The following is a 14140-nucleotide window of genomic DNA, read 5'->3' on the forward strand; positions in this document are numbered from 1 at the left end:
CCGTTAGAGGGCTCCTCTCTGGCCGGTCAAGGGCGAGCGGGCCGGGCCGCGGTGGGCGCACCAGGAGACGACACAATTCCGGACCGGCAACAAACGCACGAGCGCTCCAAACGCTACTCCCGGACAGTCACCAATGCCCTTCGACCTTGAGCGGATCCGGGAAGAACGATATTGGCATATCGACCAATTGACAACATAGTCGCTTTACGCATGTCACTTTTATATCGATATGGGATCCTAAGCCTTGGTTGGATTTTTGGTTTGTTGACATCCGTCGGAAAGAACTTAGACACGCCGTGAATATATTAATAGTGCGGGTATTTAGGAAAATACTAAAAGCAATCCTTGTTTTCTAGCTACAAAAATCAAATTTAAAGAAATTTGTCCAATACGCTTCAATACATGCAACAATAACCTTTTGTTTCCTAGGTAAACTTGGTGGCTCAGGGCCAGCCATGTCAATACACAAGCCAAACCATTCTATACAACACTTACCACTCACTTACTACAGAGTGTACTTGGTGGCTCAGTGCCAGCCGTGTTGGCGAACTTATCTTGATTATATCGTTCACCTCGCAATTTAGTATCATTGTCAGAAAGTATGACTAAACTTAGGAAGCATTTAAAATTGTCGTCGAAACTTTTTCTCTTTTTCGAAGGTATTAGCCTTTGCAATCCCTGCTGCGTTTACATCAAGATACAGTGAAATAAATTTAAGCATAGCAAGCTAATGGGTGCACATTTCAGCTATAAACAATTGAGTTACTCCTACTAGTACACCCTATTTACCCAAGCTCTGTGATTTATAGACTACTTTAGTACTTCATGGGAAACCATAGTTGGCTCGGTACGGAACTTTTATTCCCTGATGTGACAAGACGTGCAGCATTTAGGGATATGTTGAGGATTGGTAGCTAGATTCATCGAGAGAATGAAGACACCAAGAAATTGTTTCGAAAAATCACCAGATGGTTCTTTATTAATGCGCAGGGACGTAAAACTCTCGAGGAGTGATACGATCTCCTCAAAAGAATCTGAATCTTGAAGGCCCTGATGAAATCAGGTCCCTCCCTCCCCTAAAATAACAAATCCATTTGTGTCGCAGTTTAGTGGACTTCTGAGATGACAGATGTAACTGTGGATTTGAGCTGGCAATAGTATTGAATTCATTACCAACGAAAAATAGAACGGTGATGGATTGCACAAGGAGATCTAGAATTACTTTTAGTACAATGTTAATGAAAGATGGAAGGAAGTCCACTTACCAGCCGATGTACAGAGTCATACACGTCAAAGTATTTCCCATGCCTCTCCTAAATAGGAATGGGGAATACAGACAAACTATTTAAGCCCTTGACTGGAATCATATACCAAGCTATCTCTCCGCTTGAATTTTTTATAAACAACATAGCAGCGCGCAGAAGAGACCGATTCGACAATCATAACCATTTGAACTCTCCGAAAGATGAAAAACCCTTGTGGGTTTTCCTAGACTATTGCATTTTCCGACCCAACAGTAACGTTAAAAGGCAGATAAAAAATGCATCAATTTAGATAACATGTTTTTCATGCAAAAATTAACTATCAGGAAGATTTCAGGCAAATTATGACGGAGAAATCCATGGAATGATTTAATCATCCAACTAGCGAACACATGATAGCCATCATTTAAACGAATTATTTTTTTTATTTGAGACCTACAGCCTTAAATAAGTCTATGTTAGGAGTCAAAGCAAGTTATATCACGACTATTTGAGTTTTTCTGTCTACCAAACACGTTGGAAGGGGTCTTTCACGGAAGTTTCCAATGACTCGAAGAGCAAAAACAGGAAAAGCAGAGTTTCTAAGTTCGGAAGTTCCGTGTCTCCCGCGTCGTTAAGAAGGGTGTTTCTTGGTGTCTTAATGGGAAACCGTAAGCTCATATGAGAATTGTACCACCAGATCATTTATTTACGCCGATCAATCGGGACCAATTTCCCTTCGTGATTGGGTAGTCCCACCCACCTCAGCCAAGCCCCCCCCCCCCTTCCCCCCACGGGATCCGTTGATGACAGCCATCGGATCGAACTTTCAGGGAACGACCCAATTTGCCCGACGCCATACACCCTCGGCCTTCGGTGCACCCAAAACCGAAGACTACGCCTACAACTGAGTAGACCCAATTTGGAGAATGGTATGAGGGATGAGAAAGCAGGAACGGGGTGGGGTGGGTAGGGGCGTCGGCAGGGGTGGCAAGCCGGAGGAAGAGTGAATCCTTCCCCAAGAGGAGGCGTGCCCTCCACCACGCGAACGCCGTTCCTCCTCCCCCCCGCGGCCCTTCCCTGAAAATACACGATACCCCTCTCGATCCCTACCCCTCACTCCCTCCCTACCCACTTCCCCGCCATCTCCAAGCACTACCCACTAACCACCTCCCACACAAACACACACACACACAGACAGCCCTACACCCATCATCCCTCCTCCCCTCACAAAATTTCCCCTACACCCGCCATTCTCCCCTCCCCTCCCTCCACAACCAATCCACCCCCCCTTCGCGCCCCTCCCTCCTCGCCCTTCTTTCACTCCTCATCCCCCTTCGCCTCCTCACTCCCCTCCCTTCCTCCTTCACTCTCTCACAGAGCGGCTAAAACAAGGTCCGACGAGATCAGTTGGTGCTCGGAAGCCGGCGGCTGTAGAGGTGTCAGCGCGACCCGTGGGCTTCAGGAAGGACGGCAGACGGACCCGCGGAGACGTTGGGGGACGCTGCAGTGGGGCCCCAATCCCGAATCTCTCTTACCCCAGGACGCCCCCTCGACTGTCGTGCGTGCGAGCCAGCCCCAGGGGGACCGCGAGGGACGACGACCCCGGTCGGCCTCTGGCGCTCCGGAGCCGAAGGAGCACCTCTCCCGAGGACACTCTCGCCCGCATTCGACGACGGACCCCGTCGCGGACGCTCCCCCCCCCCCACCGAGGGCCTTGCCTCTCGCGGCTGCCCCCGGCGGCGGAGGCCGGCCACCCACCCTTAACGCGCCCGCTCGACGACTCTCGGGGGCCCGAGTGACCGCTCGCTCCTCTCGGACGTGCGGGGAAAGCGAGGAAGGCATTCGATCTGGGGAACTGGCCGTTTTAAGGGCTGCTGGTGGCTCTCTCTCTCTCTGTGTCCTTTCGGAGTGCGCGCGTGTGAGTGCGTGCGAGGAATAAGGGAGCAGGACCGCGGAGGGCGCGGAAAACGTGGCAACCTCGATATAGTAGTAACGTAGTAAAAGAGTGCGCAACTGCGAGTGACGTCAGGAGAGAACCTCCCTCACTCCCCGCGCCCCCTCGTTTCCCTCGCACCCTCCCGAAACCCCATCCCGCGCCTCCCCCCACCACCCCCGACCCCTCCTCTCCACCCGTCCATCGCCCTTTCTTCTTTCCGACGATCTTATTCCCTCTTCCCTCCCTTTCCCTCCCAAGAACCCAAATACCGCTCCCAAAATCCACGTTGTGTTAAACCCACTCGGGGAAAAATAAACCCTTCTTCACATACCCCCCCCCACATCCCGGATTCAGTTCACAGGGTGTCCGCCGTACCCCGCGGGCCCTCGCGGCCATAACTCCGGGGAGACGAACCCCAGTCGCCCGACAGCGACCCCTCCACCTTCTCCACGCTCTCGAATCTCCGGTCCCATCCGTCGTCTCGCGGGGACCCCTCTCGGCGCCCTTCCCCGCACGGTGTCCCTCCATCCCTTTCGAATCGCCGTCTTTTGCGGAGGGAAGGAGCGCGCTCGAGGAAAGACGGAGTGGTCGGAGGAGGAGGGTCGGCGAGGAGGAGGGAGAGGGGGGGAGGAGGAGGAGGAGGAGGGAGACATTAATTCAAAGCATGTCTGTGACTGCTGCTTCGGCCGTAGAAGAGGAGGACGAGGAGGAGGTGAGCGGGAGGAGGGAGCGGGGGATCCCGACACGTCGTCTGAGACGACGGTGAGTGCCGACGCCGCTAAGGAGATCGTGGAGGAGGACGGGGGAGGAGGAGTGGGGGGAGAAGCCGCAGCCGTAGTAGTAGTAGTGGACATAGTGCGAGGGGCGGGCGGGGAGGGGCGGAGCGGCGCGGGCGGCAGTGGGACACACGTTGCGGTGCCGCGAGGGACGAGGAGGAGCGGTGGAGGAGGTGCGAAGAAAAAGATAAGGCGGAGGAGGAGGCGGTGGAGGAGCAAGCGGAGACGGAGGACCTGCCGGCCGGCGCGCACGCACCTCCCGGGAGGAGGGATAAAGAGGTCCGCGGTCCCCCCTCCTCCGGCCCACCCCGCCCCCCCGCGCCTCCACCACACCCTCCACCGCCCCGACGCCCACCGCCGCCGCCGGTGCTCAGTTGCCATGGGGACGACACTCGGGACACAGGCCTGCCGTCGCTTCGGCGGCGCGGCCAACCGTCCCGTCGCCACGGCCGCCGCGTGGGTCCTCAGCGCCATGCTCCTTGTGCTGCCGGCCCTGCTTGCCCTGGGCGACGCGGGTGTCGTCTGCCCCCCACACTCCACGTCCCCGGCCTGCGGCGGGGGTCGCCACCAGCCTCAGGGGCGCCCTTCGCCAGGGTCTTTCGGCGCCACCTCGGAGGGTCGGAGGCACCACCACGGTGGGCACCAACGGCGGGGGCCGGCCGGCTCAGCCCCCGCCGCCTTCACGGGGGGCGGCGGGGGCGCGGATGGATCCGCGGAGGACGTGGCTTCGCGAGCGTACCTCTCCCCCGTGGTGTTCGAGGCGAAGGCGCGGTCGCGGGGTGCCGTCGCGTCCGGAGGGACCTATGGCGTCACCTTCGTGGTGCAGCGCGTCCACAAGGGGGACGTGCGGCGGAAGAGTCAGGTGCGGCTGCAGTTCATGACGCCGCCCAACGAGGCTGGGACGGCGACACCGGCGTCACTCGAGGCCGGCGGGCCGCAGCCGGGCGGCCCGTGGCCGGTGCAGGCGAATATCCGACGCGGCGGGAGGTACGTGGTTTTCGCGCGGAAGATCGGACCGCACAACTACAGCGCCACCGGCGAGCCGGTTCAGCGATCCAGGAAGATACTCGCGGCCCTGCAGGACGTGCTCTGCGACAATTGCGGTGAGTAGAGACAGACACGCCCGGGGAGCGAGAAGGGAGGGCCCCTCCCTGTTGGGGCCATCGGAAGCTGCGGGGGCCTTCGTCGCCCCTCTTGCCATTTCCCTAACCCGCCACCGCACTCCTGCCGGATCCCAACTTTTTAACGCACACTAATCCGCGCTTGACGGCGCGGAAGGGATAAAAAGTGCCGTGGGAGCGGGCAGGGGTACGACGCGTGTCCTTGACTCGTTCCAAACGTGATAGGATTTGGAGGAGAGGCGGCGAAATACTTCCGGTGACGTTCCATCGTTTTACAGATGGATGGAGACCACATGGTTGCCGTTCGGTAGAGCGCACACCTTGGCCGGGGATTCCGCCCAGATGTGACGCGACGGCTTCTTGTCGGTTCGCTTATGACCCGCGGGATCAGGCACGTGTTGACCCAATGACTCCAGACTTTTTCGCGGATTAAGTGCGGGGAGATCTTAATTTAATATTCAGGGAATATGGACCGATCGAAATAAAAGCGCATAATATATTTCGAAAGTGCACTACGCTCTAGCGTGTATTCCACGACTAGAACGTAAATTACAGTTCTGTCAGAGAGACTTCGCGAAATGTTTCTGTAGATACCAGAGTCATTTGTTTCGTAATATTTAAAGGTCTGCCTTAAATTTTGGTGACTTGTCGTTCATTTAGCCCTCGTAGGAAAAGGTATCGGAAGGATTCAATAAGTTCTTAATCAATTTTAGAAATTTATATTTTATACAACTATCAGCCTCCTTTAGTCAATGTTGTAGAAGGTATTCGTGAAAATTAATGTTTTGTTCTCATCGCCAACATCCTGTCTCTCTCTTTCAAACAAACTGTCCACCTCTTTTTGTCCCGCAGAGGGATTCGCGCTCAGGTTCTTTGCTGGAGCCGTCCTTGCATTTACTGGACAGGTTATAGCACTTTATTTGGGTTCTCAACGCAGTTTTTCCTAGATCGTCTGTTTTTATCGAGTGAATGCCAGCATATTTATCTTTTTAAGTCAATGAGGAGAATAGGGTTTCCATTTATTCGGAATGATATGATTAGCCCGCCAAAATACCGGGAAATGTCCCCTCTACAAAATTCAGTATTGTATTTTTGGTCTGTTTAGCATATGATAAAAAAACCTAGCTAGAAGATGATTATTTGCCCATAAATACTATCAAGGTGATTATAAATAAAAATATATATATTTATATAGAAAGATATGTATTTAAATTATACATAGGAATACCATACCTGTAATTATGTTTTTTTTTCGCTCACGATAGACAGAAATCTTGTATTAATTGGCTATTAAAAAGCAATATGATCTCTGTTTTTGAACACATCTTCAGTTCCTTCCTTGGGACTGCATCGAAAGGTTTATTCCCATTGGTGTTGGAACTTTTAATAGTAATAGAAATACTCGTAAAAAAATAACTTTACGAGAATTTCGAGGGCCATTTAATTATGCGATACGGTCATAAAAAGAGCTATCGTACATTATGGGTTTCTTCTGCCGTTTTGACGTCCAAATACTCCTTCGGAAAAACAGAATTACAATATAATCTATTTTTACCGCTGCAAAATAAACACGATTGAAAATTCAAGTAGAGTTGGGGCATTCACTATAACGATTAAATAGGTGATAGGGTCAGAAAAATAAGACTGAGAAATGATGAGCTGATCTAAATAAATGCCAGTTACCGTTATTCTCCATTTGCGCTTCCTTTTGCCTCATGATTCAATGTCGCATTATTTTATTTTGATGTTTACATTCAAAATTACTGTCTCAAAATTAAGGCTAAATTGTGTGAATTCATTAAACTGCATGGCTATAATTCAGGCTACCAGAACATGAAGGAACAATTTTTCCATTAAAAAAATCAACCAGATAGTTGTAAAGTTATTTCATCAAAACTAGACACAGACAGACACTGCGAGAACAGATCCTTGGCAACGACTGACTAGGAAACTCCTCCGTTATGCGAAAATAACCAATTTGGACCTCATTTCTACTCTCCTTCAAATTAAACTTACGGCATATGCTCTAGGATTACACGCACCCCAAAATTGGGTTTACTGGAAAGTACTTTTTTCAATTAGCCAACAATAATTTATAAATGCTGATGCGAAACGGAAATGCTACATAGAAATAATAGACAAAATAAAGAAGATGATTCGTGGAACCATAACTAATCCTTACACTCGATGGCAGAACTTGATTATAAAGTTAGTGAGCGATTGACAGAAATTATTTATTGCTGAATTTCAAACTGTTAGTAATTTATTACTTTTGAAACTGAAAACCGGAACTTTACTGCGAGTATTCTGTAGCAAGTCAAACAAATCTAATGAAACAACAAACAACTTACATTTGCTTTAAAGGGGTCCCAAATTTACGAGGTCCAATGTTTTCTATTTTTTCCCGCACGGTGTGAGAAAGATAGTGCAGGATCCGCAAGGCTTAACCTAGCGGAATTGCTGTCAATTTGAGGTATTGGTTAACTCAGGACAAATATTTCCTATTGATTTTTCCTTTTGTAATTTTTATAATGAAATTCCACCACCAACACTTCACTCTATAGTTGTAGGTTCTTCACGGGAATATTATATCACTCTAATTGGTCTTTTTACCGTACAAATTTAGCTTAGGCAGTATTAGGAACTACATAAAATATTTTTTTTTATTTAACTCAAGATTCTTCCATGTATATTTACTACCGGGAGAAGTGATAATGATAATTATACGACAAAATTTTGATGCAGTCTTATCTTTTGAATGGAAAACATTGGCAAAACGTTAAAACCAACATAATTGTCACCTGGTCAACTCCTTTACAACAAAGTAGTCTATTGCAAATTTTCCTGTGGCAAAGTGGAAAATAGCACATATTAATGCTAGGATCCTGGGCCCAAAGAGAAGAGATTTAATGAAGAGATAAATTCTTGGAGTCTACGCAGTTGTAAAAAAATACACCGAATTAGGCCAAAAGCAAAGGGTCTCGATGGAGGAGTGAAGGGGAGAGTAAATCAGTTTTTCTCCAGATTTAGTCGAATGCAGCCACGAAATTTCAGGAAGTGTTTCATCACAAATGCAAGCATAAGAAAATGCATGGTTTGAACGTCCACCATGCTAAAGCCAGTGAAAATAACGATGATAGTTAAAATATTAAGGGGAAACTGCAAAATAATGACGGTTGAAGTGCGGAAAACATTGGACAACAAACCAAATCAGGTTGAAGGCATTGGAGTGAGAGAGCAAAATTGCATTGAAGGTACGTCGAGGCATTACGAGATATCGAATAAAGTGATTGAATGGAGAAAAAAGTATTTTGAAACCCAGTGCGGAAATATAGCGGGATCAAGAAAGGTTTCGGTCAAAGGGTGCTTACGAACTTCAAAGTAAGAGTTGTGCATTATTTCGGGGCACCACCCAAAATCCAGTGCTAAGCATTTAACTATCCGTTACGATAACATACGTAGAATACCCATGAGTTTAATAATGTGATTTAATTATTTAATTCTTATTATATCCGTATAATTACGACGATGTTTTATTAGGACTTCAGTAGAATTTGTATCTACTTCAAACATAGCACGATGCTATCTCATCCAATCTCTTCCTTTGGCAACAATCAATTATGGACTCGAAGTAAAAGCAGGCCATTAAGTGAGCATTTGTACGAACGGCAATAAAAACTACTTCCGTTTTAGAAACGCCAGTGCTAATAAAAGTAGAGGGACGAGGGAGGAGCGGGGAACGACACGCACGCCGTAAAATAATCGACCGGCAGAAATCAGATCGAAAATTGCCGGGTCAATTTCCATATCATTAAGCGTGCGACGATCCGAAAATACCGCCGCGGAGCGAGACTCCGCGGCAAAACCGCTTTTTGCCAACATTTGTTCGGGAGGAAAAAAGTTCGCTGAAAATAAGGGGCGCGCCCCGTGTGCAAGGCTGGCGATCCCTCTTCCCCACACGCGTAATGGGGGGAGGGGGGTTGGGGCAGATGGGGGGAGGGAGAAAACAAACACTTGCCGTAAACGAACCATATTAGAGGGGGGCAGGAGGGTGGGAGGGAGGGTGAAGGGGAGGGAGAGAGGGAGGGTGGGATGGTACGTGGGTTAGGATCCAATCGGATCGGGGCGGAGGGAAAGGGGGGCGCGATGGAATAGGGTGAGAGGGTGACGCCGGGGTGGTTAGAAGGGGATGGAGGAAGCAGGGCCGGGGTGACCGGGTCCAGGGGGGTGGGAGACGAACACCTCGGTGGTGCCGAAGACCGCGACCTCGAGGGGGACCTCGGAGACCCCGCCCCCAGCTTACGCGGCCTCCGCTGCTCGCCGGTGTGGAAGCTTTCGGCGCCGTGTATCAACACTGCCTTTTGGAGACTCTAAATGAAGTGTCCTTGCCATTTCGCGGTCATGAGAAAGGATCATGCGTGCCTGTCTCCGCAATATTTTGCCCGGTGTGGTGCCGTATGGATAGCGGGAGGGAAGCCTAACGGTATCTAGATTTGTGGGCGTATGTCTTATGATGAGACCCAGGAACACACGTTTCTACATTTTACGGGAATAGTTGAGAAAACACTATCGGTGATGAAATAACTTTTTTGTGCTTAAGCCAAGTCTTAGGTCGAAGGAATTTACGAAACTAAACACTTAGAGACGTGCGGGTCTTTCTCCTTTGGTTCGACCAAGCGGTGGCGTGAAGTGAGCCATGGTTCGCTTTGTTTGAAAGAAGTGTCTACTCATGGACGTCGTAAGGAAATGAGTAAATTAAATATGAGGAGAAAACGAGAGGTGATATTGACGAGAAAATTAATCAGAATATGCGCACGTAAGCATCTTATGGTAGCCAATATGACATCGGTAAAATATTGGAAAAATGGGTGACCTAATGAAGAGATGGAATTTGGGATGGAATCCAGAAAAGTTGATATGAAAAAAATTCGGCCAAAGATGAATGATAATAAAACTCAAATGATAACGCGTAATTGACAGCAAAGTTTAGAAAAAAAATGTTACCATATAGATACGTTAAATATCCTCTTTAAAATAAATATTTTCCATGCGATTTATAGGGATAAAAAAACACTTTTACTGACTGTAATTTTGAATGCCCAAAAGGTCATCAATTTTACACATACATCTTCACTCATTATATTTAATACATTATTACGAGGGGATCCAGATGGTGCGGGAGCTAACGTACAGGCTTCCCACCCAGAGGGCCCGGGTTCAAATCCCGGCGGTGTTGAATATTTTTCAGAGGTATCTCGATCCCTACTTGAGGTGCTTTGTGGAGGGCACTTTGAGTGAGTACGCCGTCCGTCGGATGGGACGATAAGCTGCAGACCCCTTGGCGCCTTTCGTAAAGAGTAGGCTAATGCCGACGCCGGATTTCTCTCCACCCTTCATCCTTTCCTGTCCATCCCCCATGGCGCAAATGACCTCAGCAGTCGGTCGCCTCCCCTAAATACTACTACGACTACTACTATTATTACGACTGAAATTGGGGAATGCAAAAACAAATTTCGTGGCCTTCACTATTGGTCCAAGTGCAAAAATATAAGGGAGTGGAATTCGAAGCAATGACTTTCCTCAATCAATATTAAAGCCCCGGAGGTGCCGACGAATGTCTCACTTGGCTAGGTTTCGACATTCAGCCACATAATTCCCCTGAAGATTTGTTCGTGCGCCGCCAAGGCAAACCCAAACTGTTGATTTGCCCCAATCCGGGGATGATAGGTAACTCGTAGATTGACCACTGACAGGATCAAATTGCAATGAATAAACGCAGTTCTCAATACAATAGAAATAATTGCTGCATTACAAATATTACCAGCCTCTGCGTTTCATCTGTTGAAGGGAACTCATCCGTGATATTTCGACATATGAAAAAGGGTAACGAAACATATCAAAACGAACGCATTATGCTAAAACGAGATACAAAAAAAATAATTCAATGGTGTTCCTCTTCATCACTCGGAAGAATGTTGCTTGTAAATGAATGGATAATGTTTACACTAACATCTTTTTAACGTCCTCCTTTTACATAAAGGTAATGTAACTTTAATATAATGATCCCCCGATATTAATGGGAACAAAATTATTTCGGTGCCCACAATTCAAGATTAAGTTTCGAGGCCATTTTCTTTCCGGGCCGACCGGGCATGAAACATTTGCCAGGGCCGTCATAGAAATCGAATTAAAATGGGTGAGTTTTGGGAGCGGATCAATCCCCTAGGAACGAAGGCTTACGTTTAAAAAAAAAAGACCCTTAAAACAATGATATATGATAACAATATCCACCTCCGAAGTAGAATAAGCACTTCAGTTGACAGAGGCACGGGTCACCAATAACAAACGCCCCAAGAGACGGATCATGTCTCTTATGTGACCTGCCTCTCTTTTTAAGCGACCGAGCCGCCAAATCGCCCGAGAGTCGTCATCGCTTCCTTCTGTGGGTCGACTATAAAACCCCATTGCCGTCGCCGGCGGAATGCTACCTCTTCCTGCGGCGAATATTCACGCCGCTCTCCGCTCAGCCATTAGCAGTGCGCACCAGACTGTGACGTGCCCGAGCGTCTGCGGGCGAAGAATGAAGCAAAAACACTACGGAAGATTGTGCCGAGCAAGGTGTTTGGGAATCTTGGAATCTGATAATGACGGTTGCAAATCGAACGCGGAAATCTGAGTGAGATATGTTTCCGCTACTTAACAAATTGCCTTTCCCATAAAACGAGCGAAACTCGTCGGCGTGAAAAGGAGGAATCGCTTCCATCCGTCGTTTATTTACCTGTGCGCATTCATAATTACGGGGAAGAGAAAATGACGAAACAGGCTGCATCACACCCACTCATCAAAAGCACGCAGAGGCGTCTATCGCTTTGACACACGTCACCTGCACGGCTTAGTTCTTTCATCTTAGAAAATACGAGCGGGCGTGAGTTGTAGCGGAATGCTGCAAATACGACGGACAGAATGACTGAACTCATTAGTGATATGGAACATTAGTGATATAAAACAGTGATGAGACGTGGATAAATTACATTCATAATGGAATTAGAAGTACTGCAAGTGTAACAATCTTTGAATCGACTATTACGAAAAATTAGGCGGAAGTGTTTTCCGTTTTCTCTCCGTTGGCAACCATTTCTAAATTCAGTAGCACAAAATTTGCACAGAGTCAATCATTTGAGCTGTTTCAACTTGAATAACGATAAAAAACACTTGAGGCGAAGTGCGCAGCCGAGACTTTGCATATTATTATAGCACGCACGCACTTATATATTCATTCTATTAATTTCCTCATTTTTTCAAATACTGTCATTGACTTTTTTGTTTAAAAAAATGGTCCAACACAGATATGGTTATAATATTGGCGACTCAGAAGTCCCTGAAAAATTCACAGGACATGTCCAATTCTATAGTTTTATCAAGAGTGAATAATAAATTAAGTTGCTGGGACACATTAGTCCAAACTCGAGTTAATATTCGAAAATCTTAGAGAACACTCTTAGTTAATTTGCTTTCTTTCTAAGTATACGGAGGAGGGGTGCAATTGGTGCGCTATGTGGGAGGATGAAAGCACTGTCAGGAAGCAAGCTGGGAAATTCAGTGCAAAGAATTTCAGATCAGTCAGGAATGTAATTACTTGAGCCTGGACAGATTCATGACAAATTGAAAAAAAATATATTAAGGAAGTATAGAATAAGGATATTAGGTGAGCTATTTTTTATATTAAAGGAATAAAAACTACGTTTCCATAGACAGAACAATAAATTTGATTCACCCACAGCGAAAATAGTTCTGAGGGTAATCAAAAAGCAGGGCAAAAGACTGCTTAGGACTAAAGGACAATAAGTTTGATATCCCACGCAGCTAAAGTTTTGCTCAGGATCATAACAAAAGGATAGAGAGTAGGGCAAATAATTTCTTAGGGGATGATCTTTTTGGGTTTAGGAAGGGGACAGGTACGCGTGATGCCATTGCAGTAATGAGATCACTAATCGAGATGAATAGAGAGTACAATCAGGACGTACTTTCCTGTTACTTAGATTTTGGAAAAGCGTTTGATAGAGTGAATTGGGAAAACTAATGAGTATATTGCAGAAAATAGGGATAGATTGGAGGGAAAGGAGGCTAATCCGCAACCTGTACATGTCTCAGACTGCTCAGGTGCGAGTGGGGAACGGGGAGTCCGGATGGGCAGTGTTAGGAAGAGGTGTAAGGCAAGGTTGCCCATTATCACCGTTGCTGTTCCACCTGTATGTAGAGGAAATGATTAAAGAGGCATGGGAAGAGCTGGATGTGGGAATGAAAGTGGGCGGGGAATTCGTAAAATGACTGATGACCAAGCTCTGATTTGTCAGTCAGCCAAGGGGTTGCAAACTTTACTGAGTGCCGAAATGTTAATGCGATAGCTATGGAAAGAGAATGCGTGTAAGTAATACAAATTTCAATTAAATATTTTAAGTAAAGAGGCCGGGAGCTAGGGTGGGTCAATTTACCTACCTGGAAAATTTTCGAATCAAAATGGTCAAAGTAGTATGGAAATAAGAAGATAAATGCTTTAAGCAAAGAATCTTTTACAGGAATGAGGGAAATGATTACGATGGCGTTGAGTGAGAATATTAGTAACTGAATCGTTAAAATATTGATATGGAGCGTGATTTTGTACAGCGCGTAAATAATGGTCGTTGGAGGAAGGCGATCCGTCTCTACTGAAGACTTTTAAAATGTGGGTCTGAAGAAGGTTGGAAAAGGTGTAATGGAAGGATAGGAAAACAAAGAAGGAAGTGCTCTGCATGTTGGGGAAAGGTAGAAGATTGCTTGGAGAAGTCCTAGTGAGGCATGGATGATGGATGTAGAACATACTTATTGACAATGGATTGGTGAAGACTTGGTCAGGCAAACGAAAAAGGTGGCAGGAATAAAATAGGCATGCTGAATAGAATGAAGGGATAAAGGGTGTACGCTGAATTAAAGAGGGGCTCAATATAATGACGAATGCCATGCTGTGTTTTGTTGGAAGAGATGAGATGAGAATTTATCATGATATAGTCGACCCATAACCTACCT

At 47.0% G+C, this 14140-nt stretch overlaps 1 protein-coding gene across 1 annotated transcript in view; it reads left to right on the plus strand.

The window, feature by feature from the left end:
• The first annotated feature begins 4335 nt into the window (after positions 1-4335).
• Positions 4336-14140, plus strand: part of LOC139685468 (pro-neuregulin-2, membrane-bound isoform-like) — a 312314-nt gene continuing 302509 nt past the window's right edge. Inside the window, exon 1 of the mRNA XM_071582486.1 lies at positions 4336-5059. Coding sequence (XP_071438587.1) covers positions 4336-5059 — 724 coding nt within the window. The remainder of the gene's footprint in view (positions 5060-14140) is intronic.

The sequence above is a fragment of the Hetaerina americana genome, unplaced genomic scaffold (assembly GCF_022747635.1).
Source record: "Hetaerina americana unplaced genomic scaffold, ioHetAmer1.1.p SCAF_114, whole genome shotgun sequence".
Lineage (NCBI taxonomy): Eukaryota > Metazoa > Arthropoda > Insecta > Odonata > Calopterygidae > Hetaerina > Hetaerina americana.